Here is an 18,180-nt window from a genome sequence, read left to right on the forward strand (position 1 = left end):
ATCAAATTAGTGAAGTCTAATGAATAGTCATTATCTGTATACATAGCACATAGGCAAGACAAATAAAGGAAATTGTGTGAATACACCTTTTATTATTATTATTACTAAAGCAATTGATATATTAGTGTTTTCTATGCATGAGATTCTCATTCGGATTTATAGTCTATTTTCCAATAAAAGAAAGATATCTAATGTGTTAGTTTCTACTAGCATGAAATATTAGATCCAGATTGACTTATCATAAATACCCCCACTTATAATATATAGCTACGGTTTAGTTGCTTCGATTTTCAGCTTCTAGTCAGAGTTTAAAAATAGATTAGACTGTTTAGTTTTTAAGGAGTTGAGTATTATCAGAAGAGGTTTTTGTGGAGATTTCAGCATTTTTCAAAGTTGAAATCATGAGTCAATTGAAACTAGACCACCATGAAAAACTTGGGTACCACTGAACGGCCGTTTCCTCCTATTGTGGGACTCCTCAGCAGTACGCATCTACGATCCCGCATTCGCGAGATTTGAACCCAGGACCTACCAGTCCCGCGCCAGAGCACTTAACCGATAGACTCATGATTTCAACTTTGAAAAATACTGAAATCTCCACAAAAACCCCTTCTGATTATAATCATATGCTCACTAGTGACTGAATTAAAGATACATGTCCTGGAGTTCTAGTGGGAAGCAGTGACCAGTGGAGTTCAACCACGTCTGTTGTGAGATAACAACTCACTGAAGACAACTGGAGAACGGTTGCTCAAACTTCGTAGATTGGTTGAAATTAGACATTAACACCGTTGGATGCCGGCTCATTGGTCTATCGGTTAAGTGCTCTGGCGCGAGACTGGTAGGTCCTGAGTTGAGTATTATCTATACCAGTTGAATATCAAGCACAAATCATAATAACTATTTTAATTTGCATGTGATTACTGGGTTACTTTTTGGCTATTGTTATATTTTAAAAAATATATTATTTATTTCGATCCGACTATGGTACTCCAATAATCACAAATCACCATCCAATGACAACACGATACTAGAAATGTTAGGTAGCTGGAAGCAATCACCAGAAATTCCTGAAACTATGTTTCATGCATCTTGGCAGGAGTTAGCGAATCCCATCTGAAGAAATTACCCCTAATGACTTTCGGAACCTCACTACTTGAGACGTTGCTAGTGAACTGAGCGTTGAAAGTAAAGACTCTTTTTATTAAAAATTTGCAGTGTTTTTTCCTAGTCACTAAAATCACAGTAACCTTTTCCTAAGTAGTATGAAGGGTGAAAATATGTAGGGACAAATCTACATTGATGTACGGGAATAACCAAAAACGTAATCAAAATTCTCAGCAAATTATAATCAAGAAACGTAGACTAGTCATTAAGTTATTTATTCAAGACAGCAAAGGAATTACTTATGTATGAAATATGTGTGCAAAACATATTCAAGAATTTATTCATTCCGATTAAGTGATTCAGCTTAGTTACAGCACAAAAGTTTTAGAATCAATAATGCTTAGCCACATAGGTCGGTGTGGATTAAACAGGTGAGGTTATCCTCAGAGTTTTCAGTGCTGAATTAAAGCGTTGTACCCAGGACTTTTGATCACATTTCCGTTTGTTTAGTATGTAACTACTATGTATTGGGACGTATGTCTATGAAAAAGTCCATTTCAAGCCCCAACTTTTAATATATTTTTAGGAATATTTGTCAATATTAGAACTATGTGCGCCGAGTATAGAGAAGACATTATATGTGAAAATTATATTTGAAATAATCTCAGCGATTGAAGTGTAAATAATTACGTCTCGCCCAACAAACATGTCTGGACCTCTTCAGGGTTGTAATTGAAACCAGATAACCATTTGTTTTTTAAATTATTTTAATTTATTATGGAAGTAGACATCATTCCTTAATAGAGAAAAAAAATACACTTTACAAAATTTACCTGATCTAAATAAATAACAATAATATGTTCAGGATCAAATGGATCTCGTTCAGTTGTTGTTACAAGTACATCTTTATTTTTACCTGGATAACGATAAGAACTAAATAATCGATAATATTGTTCCATACAAAATGGTTGACCTTTTTTACTATGACGTGCTCGATCGATTGGAAGTGAACGTCTAAAATAGGATAAAATGTGTTTATAACTTCTTAAATTAAAATATTCACATTGTGTTAAGAAACAAAATATTATACAATTAATGTATTTATATTTTGATGGTATTACTAAGTAGGTAAGGGATCGAATTGAAATGATTACAGGTGTTAATGTTCTTTTTCAAATGTAGAATGACTTACAATATATTTATCTGTCAGTTTGAGATTGTAGAGATTGCTGAATTTCATTGAGATCATGAACCGACCAATAGTGGTCATTAGTGGTGGATCCATTAGACGGCCGTCCAGTGCTACCAGGCTCTCAATGGTGGTCTAGGTTATATCGACTTATGAATTCAACTATAAAAATTACTATGATCTCCACAAACCCTCATTCTGATGATTGTCTAATAAGTTAATCAATGTCAGTATATGGTACAATCAGGGACCAATATTTGAAAGAATAACCTAGTTGCCATGATAGCTAAAATCATCTGAATTCTTCTTTCTAATACTTTATAAATAACTTATCATAAAAAAATCTATAAAAAAACTATCCACAAAATATAGTGAGTAACCGTATATTTTTCCGATAACTTATTACAAATTACACCATACAAAATCATGTTAACAGAAAATACATTTTTTTTCTTTGTTATTATTATCAGAGAGGGGGGGTTAGTGTTATATATTTTGCGTGCATCCCAATTGATTAATTGAATTTTTTTTAAGTAAATAAATAAAAAGAAAAAAATTGTTTACTTTAAAAGAAAATTATAAAAACAAAAAGAAGAGAAATACAGATAATCATTATCATCAGTGAAATGATGATGATGATTTTTTATTCTTTAACGGAAGTAAATATGATTAAAACCAAGAGAAAAAGAACAGTTTTCGAATCTTTATTTTTTCCCGGTAAAATTTTTTCTATTTTATTAAAATGATAAAACAAAACAGGTGATAAAAAGAAACTTTGAATGTAATCTGATATTCATTGAAGGTTAAATTTATATATATATCTATATATATATCGTCTTTTCTATGCCTTACTTTCTGTATACCTTACTTTCCGTATACCTTACTTTCAGTTAGATATTTAATATTGAAGAAAAGAAAAAAATTTATACGGTTGATGTATCTATCTAATATTAGAAAAGAGATGAATATGTATATGTTGAAATGCTGAAAAATATTTCCAGGCGAATGATGAGAAAAATTTTTATGAACTTTTGAAGTGGAAAACAGGTCAACAGTATGTAGAGTTTTCTTTTTTTTCTGTTATAAATTTTCTTTACTGAGTTCCCCTCCTTCTTTTTTTGTGACTCATTCATGCATTCACATGATACTCAGCTGTTTGATTACACGATAAATACAATTAACAACTTACACATATCCACACATTCATACTAACAAATATATATATATATATATATATATATATATATATACGTGAATACGCTACAACTTTACTTCTTCTACATCACTGCTTACATTCTCTGTAAGTATGAGACATTAAATAGACATGCGAACAAAGTAAGTATCAGTGAAATGCATGCACGGCTCTTGCTATAATAATTATTACTATTATCATTATTCATTCAGTCTTTCATTCCGATTCCACGTGTTGTTATTTGTTTGTTTTTCCACAGCAAAAGATTGTCACGAAGTTTAATTTATTGAAAAGTTTAGTTAACACTTCAAAAATCTCATTAATTAGAGAAAGAGGAGTAGCAAGAGAAACGAGGATATTTACAGAAGTGTGAAACTTTACTGAACTATATTTACTGATGGAGAAAAAAGATGGGTACTTTTTCTGAAAAAAGAAACATCGTCAAAAAACCAAACCAATTTATTTCTTTATTTATATAGTTGAGATCATGAGTCAATTGAAGCTAGACCACCGCGCGACCATCTTCCGTTATACTGAGGTAGATACCTGTCTCTACCTGAAATGGATTAGCTCCACTGGTCATAATTTCTCACTAGAACTCCAGGAATTACCTCATGGAGCCAGTCGCTAGTGAACATATGATCATTATCAGAAGAGGGTTTTGTGGAGATTTTAGTAATTTTATATAGTTGAGATCATGAGTCAATTGAAGCTAGACCACCACCGTCCAGTGCTTCAAGGTTTTCTATGGTGATCCAACTTCAATTGACTCATGATCTCAACTATATAAAATCACTAAAATCTCCACGAAACCCCCTTCTGATAGTTATTTCTATATCTTTCTTATCTATAAAGTAAAAGTTTATCAGAGCGTTTCGTATTTTTATGGCATTATCATCCACTTTATTCAATACCGAGATAATAGTGACTAGTAAAGTTGCATAGTGGCTAGCAGTTGGATACAGAATGTATTAAATAAGCTAGTGGACATTTGGAGTCGGTTGAGAGTTTGAAAAGAAACGTATATATCATTAGTAAAATTATGATGTGTACACTGCTTAAAAGTTAATAATTTAAAATTTGACAATTTTGCTTCTAATATTACTTTGAAATTAGAACCAATCTTTCATTCATTGATGAAATATTTTCAATAACCTTTCAGATGATTCACATTAAAATTTTGAATGAAAAGAATTTCAGTGATGAGAAACGGTTTATATTCAAATAAATATCTTTATATTCTTTTAAAGAAAAGATTTTTCACTAAAAGTCAATGATGTCAACAGGTTCAGTTGCTAGATCGTCTAAACTATAAAATCAATATAAAGTAGTTCATGCATAAAAACTTACGTGTCTAATATTGTTTTATAATCAAGAATTCCAGAAATCAGTTGAGCAGCAAATCTAATATAGACAAGATAAATAAGAAAACAAATATAGAACGAATGCACTAAATTGTTTTATTCATCTATTTAATCAATTTAAGAGACAGAGTACTACTCGTTAAAGATAGTTAACGATATTTGAATTATAGGAAATGTCCACGATAGATTTCATTCGGTAGATTAGGTAAAGATTCATAGAATAATAGTTTCAGTTACGCGTAGATCATAATCAACGTTTTGTTCACAGCCAATCAATTTTCAAGAAGGTTATATACATAAATTAGTTGAAGGTTTTTACATGAATAGTGAATTAGAAAAAACTAATAAGATTCCATACAGACATATAACTACATGCTTTTTTGCTCTAATGTTTTCTTAAAAACAATTATATATATTATTTATATATAGTTGAGATCATGAGTCAATTGAAGCTAGACCACCATGGAAAACCTGGAGGCACTAGACGGCCGTTTCGTCCTATCATGGGACTCCTCAGTGGTGCTCATCCACGATATATTAAGCAAAAAGATGTATATTAATCAGTGTAAAAAGTAATTGAAACCATATTCAATTTTCTATTATTAATTGAATTCCAGTTGGAGATTAATTTATTTTAATCATAAAGTAAATTTGTGAGGATTACTAAATACAAAACTTGTTACTAAGTCATAATCAATATGCCAGAATAATTTCATTTCAATGATAAATCATATTATATACTAATCATCTACTTGTAATATCATTCCATATAGTGTTAGCTGGCTATGATACTCATTCCATGACGGAATAAATTTCCTGAAGATTGTTTATTCATAACAGTTCTAGATAAAGAAAACTTGTATGAATTAAAGTAGGACTGGTTGACAAATTAATTTATAATTTTATATAGTTGAAATCATGAGTCAATCGAAGCTAGACCACCACGGAAAACCTGAAAGCACTAGACAGCCGTTTCGTCCTACTGTGGGACTAGATTTGAATTGGATTTACCACTGAGTTGAATGTATCTTCATATAAATATACAGTCCCGTCAATGAATTATTTATAGTACTTTTGTAACAAAAAAATAAACGAATAACTATAAATTACAGTTATCTAAATAAAAACCTCCATGTGAATCACTCATCTTTTTTTGATGAAACAATAAGAGAAAAATGACTCAATCAATAATTGAGATAGTGAAGTGTTAGTTCTATTAGTTAACCAACAAAAAAGCAATCTAATGCTTGAGGCATTCACTAATGAGAAATACAAAGAAAAAAACATACACGTATCTGTTATATAATGAATATATTAATACTAAAGGGTAGTGATTAGTCGAGTGGACTAATGATTAGTTAGATAGATACATAGGATAGGCAGGTAAGAATAGGTAGTAGCAGATGATAAAAATGAAACAAGAAAAATCGAATGAAATGTAAGTGATTGACCAAGATATAAGAAAACATTTCATTGATCTGCAAATAAAAATAAACATTTTCAAAGAGATGAAAAAAGCATAACAAGACACTTTTATAATGCAATCAACGTTGATTATAATTTGAGTCGAGTTTCTTCAGTTTACTAAAAAGAAAACCTAATTGAGATAACTAAGGTGAATTTACAAATTAGATTAGGATATTTATGAATTACTGAAACTACCTCCCTGTTTTTCTATTATCTTTTCCTAACCCAATCTTACGGGTACATGCATATAAGCAAACATACATAGTTTCTTACTGAACGTCACCCTATCTATCTATCTACCTACTTTCTTACCTATCTATCCTTCATCAGTGGTTATTTAGCTAATGAAAAAGCCAAAATTATACTTAAAGTAGATGATGAAAGGCTGTTGAAAGAAGTCAGTTCATCTTGAAAATGAATAATTTCATATTACTTGGTACTTACTATCCTTGGGGCAATTATATATATATATATATATATATATATATATATACATGCAAACCTACACAGTAGACTTTACTTAGTCTAATTTTATTTACTGGGAAATGATGTAAGTGGTGGTGATAAGTAGAACAAGGAAGAAAACAGAAGACGAATAACATTAGAAATAGGAATAGATTTTCTTCTTCAATGCAACTCAGTATATGAAAACGAAGGAAAATATTGATATTTTTATTTAAAAAAAAGACTTTAATAGTTGATTAGACAAACTAATGAATAAAAATTTTATAAGGCAAAGAATACTTTTCAGTATCTATAAATGATGCATGCTTAAACTCTTAAATTGACAATATTACTTGTGGTGACCTAACATTAACTAGGAAATTGCTGAAAATCAGAAAAAAATTACATGTAGAACCGGTTTTTTTCACTTAGATACCTGAAATTCAATTTCTGGCATCAAGATTAAAAAGTGAGGGCAAAAGTTTTAAGCTACTAATTTGAAATCTAATAGTTCATTTTTCAATCATAGTGAATATATGACATAGCATGATCGTTGTTATTGATTTCCTGTCCCATCATTCACTTAGCCGAATTAATAGATCTCTATGTTTATTTCGAAGATCAGACAATTGTGAGAACATGACAATTACTAAGTAAGGTGACTTTATGTAAGTGTCGTATAAATAGAAAGTATTGTTAATCTTAGTTTCACTTGTGAATGAGTATTTATGAAGTTAAGGATGTTCTTTTCATTCGGTCAGTTATTCAGATGTAACAATATTTTGTTTTTATATTATTAACCTGATGACCCTGAGATCCAGAATTCAAATGTCAAAATGACCAATATTTACATACCAAACCAAAGTGATTGATCATTGTATGGTAAACAATATCATATTAGTCTAGTCCTTAGTAGTAACCAAATTCTATCAATCGATTTGGATTTCAGTCACTAGCCTAAGTGACTCAATCAGTCAGTCAGTCAGTTACAACGTAGAACTTCGTACGTACATACATCAGTTCGAGTTGCCATACCACATTAGCACAGAGATGAAGTTGTCGATTCAAATCCCATATTGGTAGAAGTAGTAAGAGTATAAGTATTATGTGAAAGATAAGGGTTTGAAGATGTTATTGAAGGAGTATAATACGGTGAAATAAATTTGGAAAGAGAAAAAGGATACGGACATGAAGAATTCAGAAGATTAGAATTTGGTAGAACACAAAGAGTTGATGCACCTTCGCCATTGCAAACGATTTTGAGCCATGTCATTCAAGGTCTCTAACCATCGATTGCTATCATCTCGCGAATCCCAACCAGGTAGTCTACACCTACCAACATGGCCCAGTCCACTTGTCAGCGGCTTCATGGATTTATGCCATGTTTTGGTCTGGCCGCCCCTAGCTTTCTTGCAACCTGCTCCTACACCATAAAGCATTGCACGTCGGGACAGTCGGTGGTTGGGCATACGTAACACATGTCCCAGCCATCTCAACTGATGAAGTTTCACTACTTCATCAATCCATTTGCCATCCTTACCTAGTACCCGTTTCCTAACATCTGCATTACTTACCCGGTGGTCCCAGGATATACGAGCAATCCTTCGAAGACATCTATGAACGAACACTAGTAGCCTACGAATATCCTCTACTCTTATCGGCCATGTTTCACTGCCATAAAGTAGGACGGAACGAACCGCTGCACAGTAAAACCGTCCTTTGGTTGGTAGATGGATATCTCGCCTACGCCATAAATGACGCAAATTGGCGAAAGCTAGGCGAGCCTTTTGTATCCGTGCTGAGATTTCGTCACACACCAGACCACAAGGGCTGATGAGACTCCCAAGATAAGTGAAGCTGTCAACACGCTCAACTACTTCACTCCCAATCATTAGTTCAGGTGTCGATGCAACCCAATCCTGAAGTAACATTTCGCACTTCGAGGGAGAGAATCGCATCCCGAAATGCCTGCATTGTTGCTTATAGTGGTCAGATGACTCAGCATTTTGTCAGCGTCTTCACCGAATAAAACTATGTCGTCGGCGTATTCTATGTCAACGAGTGAATCTCCTGATAAAAGTTCAACTCCTGGAGATTGAGATGATGAAAGTGTTATCTCCAAAAGCATGTCAATGACAAAGTTAAACAAGAATGGGGAGGGTGGACAGCCCTGACGAACACCACTTGAGGTAACCAATTCTGATGACAGTTCGCCATAGGCTCTAACTCGACCAGTTGTGTTCGAGTAGAGAGCCTTTATGAGGTTAATGTACATCTTTGGTACTCCTTTCAGTGACAAACACTTCCATAGAACCTCACGATCAACGGAGTCAAATGCCGCCTTAAGGTCAAGAAATACTACTATTGTGGGACGTCTGAATGTATGTCTATGTTCTAGGACCTGACGTAGAGTGAATATCTGGTCTATGCAACCACGTCCAGGTCGGAAACCAGCCTGGTTTTCTCTAGTCTGCTCTTCACGAGCTTTGGTTAGGCGTCCAAGTATTATTGAAGCTAATATTTTAGACACTATATTAGTCAAACTGATTCCTCTGTGATTGTCACAAGAGGACTTTTGTCCTTTCTTATAGACTGGCACAATCAGTGATTGGGACCAGTCAGATGGAATTACGTCCAGTTGCCAGATTCTACCCAAGACCTCAGTCAATCTCATTTCCAATACTGGACCACCATCCTTAAAAATCTCAGGGATAAACCTGTCAGGGCCTGCTGCTCCCCCTCGTTTCAGATTTCCTATAGATTTTTCAACCTCGTAAAATGTTGGTGGACTTACACTAACTTGCCACTCAGGTCGACTGGGGATCGTGGGTAACTGAAGTGTGACTGAAGGCCAGTTGAACTGATGCCTAAAGTGTTCTGCCCATCGATCCAATCTCCTGAATTGAGAATGAATGATATGTCCATCTTTATCTGAGATAGTTTCATTAATATTTGGGTTCCTGATACCGGTTTCTTTAACAAGTCTGAATAGCTGTCTGCTGTTATCTATTGCCACTGCCTTTTCCATCTCTCTTGCTTTCGCTACCCACCACTGTTCACGATCATTGCGTAGGCTTCTTATTAGCCTTCGCTTAAGTTGACTCCGCTCTTCGTTATGTTCAGAGCCAGGTGGGATGCGTTTTCGAGCATCTATCAGTGTGTTAGATGCTGCCGAGATCCATTGTTTCTCCCTGATCTTATGACTTACCTTACTAGCGGATATCACTTCTGTTTCCACAGCTTTTCGGATGTCATTCCACGCTGCCTCGGGGTGGCACAACTTACATGTCTGTCTAACTGTTTTTCCAGTGGTTCCTGAAATATATTCTTAGCTTGTTTATCATTGAGTAGAACCCTTATGGGCTTCCCTGCAGTGTCTTTCCTACGTCCCGTAAGACGCAGACAGATACGTGCTCGCACTAGAGCATGATCTGAGTCTAAACATGTGCTCCAGAATGAGCGACAGTCTTCTATCGAGCTCCTCCATCGGTGGCTGATAGCGATGTGATCTAATTGGGTCCAACGTTGGGACGAATTCGGGGGTCGCCATGTCAGAAGATGTTTTTCCTTATGCTTAAAGTTAGTATTTGCAAGAAATAGGCGGTTATCTGAGCACAGCTGCAACAGACGGTCGCCATTATCTGTTCTTTTAGCCATGACACCATAAGATCCACCCAGGTGTCTTTCCCTTTCACTTAGTTTACCTACTTGAGCATTAAAGTCACCTGCCACTATTACTACATCAGAACGCCTAGCTTTTCGGAGAAGGTCAGAAAGTTTCCTGTAGAACTCATCTTTTATATCGTCTGAGCTGCAGTCAGTGGGAGAGTAGGAGAGACGACGAAGAGGCAACGACGAGTTTCCCTATCTTTCCAAGTCCTTACAGATCCGTTTAGTCGGGCAGCACATAGACGACTGGCTTCTGGGATCCAGTCTAAAAGAGCTAGTTTTGCCCTACGACTTAATGCTATACCTACTCCAGCCAGGCCACGGGAAGCAGCATCAGGGCTTCCAGATACACGGAGTGTGTATCGAGATGGTTCCTTATTTTGATAAGGTGAGGTCGAATGAATGACGCTACTCGGATCTTGTATGTGCGTTTCGGAGACGCAGCACACATTGATGGTGTAAAATTATAGAGTCCTAGTTAAAGAAGCCTATTGTCCTATTTGGCACAATGTTCGGACATTAAAAGTTCCTATATGTAGTTTAGAGCGTGGTTTCAGGAGACCAGGTATATCGTTCCGTGTACTTGAATCGTTTGCCCTAGCGGTGCGAGGTGATAAAAGGACGTGGGAAGGGTTAGTCGTGGAGATAAGAGAGTTATTAGGTGTAGGAAGGATTTGAAAGTGACCAACTTGGTTTCGTCTGCAGTTACGGGTATGAGGGCTAATATCACTTCCCGGCTGCCCACACCGTGGAAGGGTATTTCTTGAGGGACCTGAAAAAGAAGTCGGATTAGTGTTGGTCTTAACGACCTGAGAGCGTGACCGCAATGCCAAAGGGACAACTGCTTGAGGCCGGTTACGCACAGCCTTTTTGTGGGGGATTTTTGACGTGTTAGCTCCGTTCTTCAAAGGACCTTACCGCCGGAGACGGAAATCCGTGGGATAAGGCGAGGTGTGCATTTTTAGGGTCGACCTTTTCTAACCCCACCCCTCCTTGTGGGAAGGCAGCATCGCTGTCATGCTGGTTGTCTGAAGGAAACACCTTACTGTTGTCACACCTCTGTACGGTCAGCAGTACGACTTCGCCTTCCGACCTAAGTGACTCAACATCGCGTGCATTATTTTGAAACGTAAGATGATGACTGGAGGTCGTCGACAGGAAAACTTAAGCTTTATACAGCGATTTTCATTTATTAAAATGAAAGAAAAGAATGTTAGTCGACCGATGATATTTCAATGACACAATATGGAAAGGTGATGATTGTTCACAGAATCGAATTAGTAATGCAATCCTCGAATACCTTAAGATCAAAGGCGGGACAACTGAGAAGAAGAATATATTTTCTTCTGTAACAAAACAAGACGCTTATAAACAATGGAATAAACATGACTAGGAGTATTTTGAGAAACAAATGGCTAAATGGTATGGGAGCTACAAATCATTCACTTTTCAATGGAATAAATCCTTAACTATCAGGCTAAATTCTAGCTCGCCTTCCCTTATGACAGGATATGCGACCCTCACGTGACAATATCGGTAAAGTGACTTTATTTCTTCAAGTCATATTTCTCTTATATCTACAGATTACAAGATACCCCTCCGTCAAACCTCTGAGGAAGGATTAATTCTTGCCTCCGCTTTATACCTACTCTTTAGACTGATCATTTAGCACGTGAATTAACCTGTAAGGATGTGGATGGTATTCATCATTCGATTTATTTAAGAGTATTTTGATAGGTTTCATTTGTAATTGAATTCAATATATGTATGATGATTTCTACTCATACAATGTACTCGACATCTTAATTGATTTTTTTCCCCATTGCCTCTTGAAACCCAACATTGTAAACAGAAGTTTATTATTACTGAAGCTGAATTTAAGAAATATGTCAAACTGAAACTTGGGAATGACTGAAGCTAAACTGTAATAGTTGAATTGAAAATTGTTAACAAACTTCATCACCAGTTCATATAATCACTGGAAACTGGTACTTATAACAAGAAACAGAGGTTTGCACAAGATAAAAACTGAAGACAGAAGCATACATTATCCACTCTCTGAAAACATAACAACCACCACTTATTATTCAAATCCATTCATTTATGCACAGATTTTACTGGTATTTGGTGTTTAATCAATATGATACACAACTGACTCAATGCTAAGGTTAAACCAGATTTTTCACTAAATTGATACAAACAATTACTTTGTGTTATCATAAACGAACATTATGCCGAAAGTAATTAGAAAGAATGTTATCCTGAACTAAACATCATGATAAATTAAAATATGATTTCTAGTCTTTTAAAGATCTAATACAAATTGTGAAGTAACGTCGATCAATTGGTTTATCGATAATCACTTACAATAGTAAACAAGCAAATAAGAAAAATATATCCTAACAATGTTTACATTTTCAACAGTGTAAATAAACAGTTGGTGAGACTATAATTGATGGACTACTTTTGAGAGACGCTAGACTGACATTGAGAGTGTCCACCTAATAACTAGGACCAAATAAAGGTCATAAACCTGTATGAGGAATTAGAACTATGATTTACAGTTGATGGTTAAGATTAAGAATTAGATTTAGGGTTTTCATCACGAACTAACATTAGCTATAATGTTAAAACTCTATGTAGCCAAATGGATAATTGAATTTCGAGCTAAAGTCCGAGACCTGTTATCTTATACGTGATTGGTTCGTCCATAAATTTTAGTCTCGTCAAACAGTTTTGTTAAATGTTCAATTGACATCGTTTGAGAACTGAATTTTATTAAAATCAGCTGGTATACATCTTAAAGGAATTCTAAACAGGAATGAAATATCTTTTCAATATTGGTGACTTTTACTAATAAGAACTACAGATCCAATACTACACACAGTGTGTTTTTTTTGCTTAGATTTATTGAATATTTCAATTGTGTTACGCTTATATGTGTTCTATTTCATTTAATTAACATAAATGTATTATTGTCAAGCTTCTATATTCATGTAAATATGTTTTGACTCTAATTGACTCCTATATACTTATGAATTCAATGAAGAATGATTTCATAATATGAGAACAATTCATTTTTCAAGTTGACAGAACATCCAGTTATAATACATTGGTGATAACAGAATCATGAAATAGGTTACATTAATAATTTGTCTTCTTTTTGTGATTATTTGTATGGATGTTCACTTACATTAGGAATATATTTTTGGGAAGGTGAAACTGAAACATAAGAACTTGTTATCAATAGTTCCATGATTATGTAATTATTTGTCAAATCTCATCAATTTTATAAGTAGTAATGGAAATATATTTATAATATTTACATATTTGAAACCATGAGTCAATTAAAGCTAGACCACCATGGAAAACCTGAAAGCACTGGACGGCCGTTTCGTCCTATTGTGGGACTCCTCAACAGTGCGCATCCACGATCCCACCTCACGAGATTCGAACCCAGGACCTACCAGTCTCACTCCAGAGTACTTAACCGATAGACCACTGAGTCGGCATCTAACGGTGTTAATATCTAACTTCAACCAATCCACGAAGTTTGACGAACCGTTCACCAATTGTCTTCAATGAGTTGTTATCTCACAACAGAAGTTGTTGAACTGCACTGGTCACTGCTTTTCACTAGAACTCCAGGACATATATCTTGAAGTCAGTCACTAGTGAGCACATGATTATAATCAGAAGGTTGTGGTTTAGCTTCAACTGACTCATGATTTCAACTATAAAAATGAGAACATCTAAATGTTAGTAGAGAGAGATTCGATTCTTCAGTCTAAACCCAATTTATATCCATCATATTATCAGTTTGGATGTTATATATTTTTATCAGATATAGTTATTACTATTAACCTATATAAAATGAAATTGTAGCTTTTATCCTGACGCATCGAATTGTTTATGATTATTGATCTGCAGCTTTATAGAAAAGTACCTGAGTTATTTGTTTGAACATCAGAATTGAATAATCATTAAAATGTTTATAGTATTGAAGGCACTAATTGACCACTAAATGAAGATCATTGTCATATTCATCTAGTTCTTAGTTTTGAGTGAATTCCATCTATCGGAGTGTAATTTATCTATTAGTCAGTGTGACCCAATATTTCATACTTCGTGATTTAATTTCAAGAAATTGGAAACAATCAACTCAAAGAGCCAAACGAATGTTTCGTCTTTAGTAGTGTTAGTCAGTATGACGCGTCTGAAATTTCAATAGAATCCATACTCGTGTTGAACGGAGTTACAGTTAGAGACTTTCGTATTATTCTATTTAAATGTTGAATGACTACCTGTATTCATAATATCCAGAAGTTCATCAATTAAATTAAAGATATCATACTGATTCCCGCCATATTACGAAAGTGCTTTCCATGAACCAACATAAGTAAAATGAACCCAAGTTAGTCTAGTAATTCACACTAAATTAATGTCTTAAAACTTCTATTACTAATTTATACTTCACTATTATTTTCATCCATAATGGTTAATTAGTTAGTTTATTTGACAAAAAGGATAAATTTTGACATAACTAGTTAATTAATTTTTTAATTGTTCTCTTTAATGTTAAATGTATTTTTGTGTTTTTTTTACTCCCTGGTTTGTTTTACTTTTTTTCTCCTTTTTACTCATTCTATTATTGTCTAATCTAATGAGAAGTATTCAAGGTGAAAGGTCTCGAATACAACTACTAATCTATAACCTAAGACATTAATGAATGAACATGAAGTCTTTATTGTTAGAAGATGTGAAAAAAAGTTTTGCGATAAAATAATAAAAGGCAATAAAAAAGGAAGAAAAAAGACACAATGGTTAAAACTGGGTGTGTCATATTGTTCTACATTGTTTCATTCATAGAAATAAAATTCATATTTTAGATGATGTAAATTAAAGGAACAAAAGTAGATGAACTTAACACAATGTATAATAGATACTGAAGACTAGTTTTGCTTAAATGATGAAATATGACACATAACTATTACAACATAAAGATGAAAGAAAAAGACCCATTTCTATGTACAAACTATATTGTATAGATACTAAATAATAATGAATAGAGTGAGATAAGAAGTGTTGATTTTTAGCTTATTAGGATGTGATCAGTTACTGATAAATAATCATGAAGGTGAAAAATATGAACTGAATTAAGATGGATAGTGGCTAGCAGTGGAATCCAGGACGTGCGTTTCGTCCTATTTGGGACTCGTCAGCTGGATTTACCTGCATCTCAGAGTTGATGTTCACTCTTGGACTCGAATCCAGTACCTTTCGCTCCAAATGCCATCGCGTTATCCACTCAGCTACTGAGTCCTGATAGCCACTTGCTTACCATGCTTATGAATTTAGGCTATATCGAGGCAATATGCACACTATGCACATATGCCAATTAGAGACTGACCAGTTGCAGTTCAAAAACATCAATGGGAAGATTCAAACAAACAATATTAAATGAATATAAACTGAATTGGATATCCTGCACAATTGTATTCAAAGTGTTCAGTACGCTGTCAAATGTGTGATTCCGTCTGTCAGATATAACATACATTAAAGTTCATATCATAACACTTCTTATCACTAACTAATAAGCTTAAAGACTTAGGTTCAGTAAATCTTCTTAAGCTCATACAATATATATATACATACAAAGAAATCATTAATTGACAACAATTATATCTTACCTTAACTGTTGTCTTGCACTAATAAATGAATGACGTGGAAATACCATACCCGGACTAGAATTAATTGGTAATGGTGCAGGATTTAATAAATACATATCATCTAACCACCATTCTGTAACCTGTTATATATCATTATAAGAAGAAATTAATAAGTAATCAGTATAAAACAAGGAAATCCATTTCTAAATCATTTAATAAGATACGCTACATTCTCTAGAAACAAAAAAAGATAATAACACAATAAAACAAATATGTTACACTGAATAATGGAAACAACTAAATGTTGTATTCATTCCCGTTTTTCTTCCCATTAATAAATGAATAAGAAATTGAGTGTTTATATCGATGGGAAAAAAAATAGATGTATATTATAATGTAGATAATTGCGTATGGGAATAGTTACAGGTGCATTTAACATTGATCATCATCACCATCATTGTTGAAGAGAGATTTTCTATTCTTCTCAAAGAAAAATAACAAGAGTGATGAATGATAGATAGAAAGAACAAGTAACTAATGGAAATTAACTAGAGAAAGAAACAGGCAGATAGTTTGATGAGATAAGTTATGTTATCTTTCTCCCTGTCTTTTTTTTCCATTCCTTTTCATGAAAATAAAATTTTAAAAAATGTTGATTTTTCTCTAAGAAGGATAAGTGTTCATTACGAGAATATAATATTTATAAAATGTGGATAAATAAAGTAGTCAGAAGGGGTTTCGTGAAAACGGCCGTCCAGTGCTTCCAGGTTTTCCTTGGTAGTCTAGCTTCAATTGACTCATGCTTTCAAATAAAGTAGTGTTGATCAATCAGTACACTATAGTGATAAGCATATCAGATGCTTTATGTGATAGAATAAATTGATGTGTTGTATTACTTCTTTTCTCAGTCATAAATTCTTACATTTAGTCTGATGACAAAACTATATATTTTGAATGTCATTTTTTTCACATCAATTCAATAATTGTCCAACTTAGATTGGTTCATAATCTCGATAGAAATTCAACGATCCTCAAAATCCCTGTACTGATAAGTATCATGTTGTCATTAGTGACTAGCTTTAAAAGGAAATTCCCAGAGTTTTCGTAAAAGGTAGTGACCACTGGAGTTAAATTGTGTTGAGCATAGGGAATGTACTCCACGAAGACGATTGGTTACTGTAGTGAACAAAAACATAACTGGGGACAATCGAATGTACCGGACACGAAAGTTACGGACTATCTCAGTAAAATCTGACAACCATACAGCAAACAGTTAATTTGCAAAATAGCAATCAATTGCCTCAATCTTGACTGTTCCTTCTGAAAATATCAGTCCATCTCCTCTGATTTCATTGTTCATGCATTTTCATACCAATTACGTTCCATTTCGGTTCTTCCCTTATCAATCTTCTACTGAAATATATTCTCTGCCTGCCCATCACCATATACCACCTATGTGGATATAAGTAACCTACACCACAACTGCACAATATCGTGGATTGATCATCATATCTTAGTTGAGTAGTCGAGAAGTTAGACGTTCGCGTGAGAGACTCCAGGCCTTGAGGTTGAACCTCAATGGCGTGGTTGAGGAGTCTCATACTAGGACAGAACGGATGTTCAGAGCTTCTAGGTTTTCAATAGTTATCTAAATTAGATCACTTCGTGATATCAGTAGAAATTAAAATCTCCACAACCCCCATACTTACAATACAATGTAGTTTTACGTGTGAAGAAGGTATAATTGAATAACTAGTATAGAAAACATTGAGAAGGAATAATATTGTGTTATTAGAAGGTAGTCAAACCGAAATTATTATACATTGATTTCATCTTCGTATAATGTGATCCAGTTTTAAGTCTTGGTCTATCTATCTATCTAGTACCATGACGAAATTAAATCAATCTTCCATCACTAAAATCAGTTTAAGGGATGCTGTACTTGTGGTTGATTTTCAGGTTGTTTTGTATTTATTGAATGAGCGTATTTGAAATCTCAACGACGCCTTAAAAATTGTAGTCGAAATTTGATTTTTTTCAATGGGAAAATAATACATCTGTACAAAAGCCTTATGATGG

The 18,180-nt window shown here is 34.1% G+C and overlaps 1 protein-coding gene across 1 annotated transcript in view; it reads right to left on the reverse strand.

The window, feature by feature from the left end:
- Smp_146910 (putative choline o-acyltransferase) overlaps positions 1–18,180 on the reverse strand; it is a gene marked incomplete at both ends in the record, with an annotated part of 62,811 nt that overhangs the window by 34,402 nt on the left and 10,229 nt on the right. Inside the window, 3 exons of the mRNA XM_018789594.1 lie at positions 4,773–4,797; positions 4,839–4,892; positions 16,123–16,241. Of these exons, the coding sequence (XP_018655021.1) occupies positions 4,773–4,797; positions 4,839–4,892; positions 16,123–16,241 (198 nt within the window). The remainder of the gene's footprint in view (positions 1–4,772; positions 4,798–4,838; positions 4,893–16,122; positions 16,242–18,180) is intronic.

This window comes from Schistosoma mansoni, chromosome W (assembly GCF_000237925.1).
Source record: "Schistosoma mansoni strain Puerto Rico chromosome W, complete genome".
Classification (NCBI taxonomy): Eukaryota; Metazoa; Platyhelminthes; class Trematoda; order Strigeidida; family Schistosomatidae; genus Schistosoma; species Schistosoma mansoni.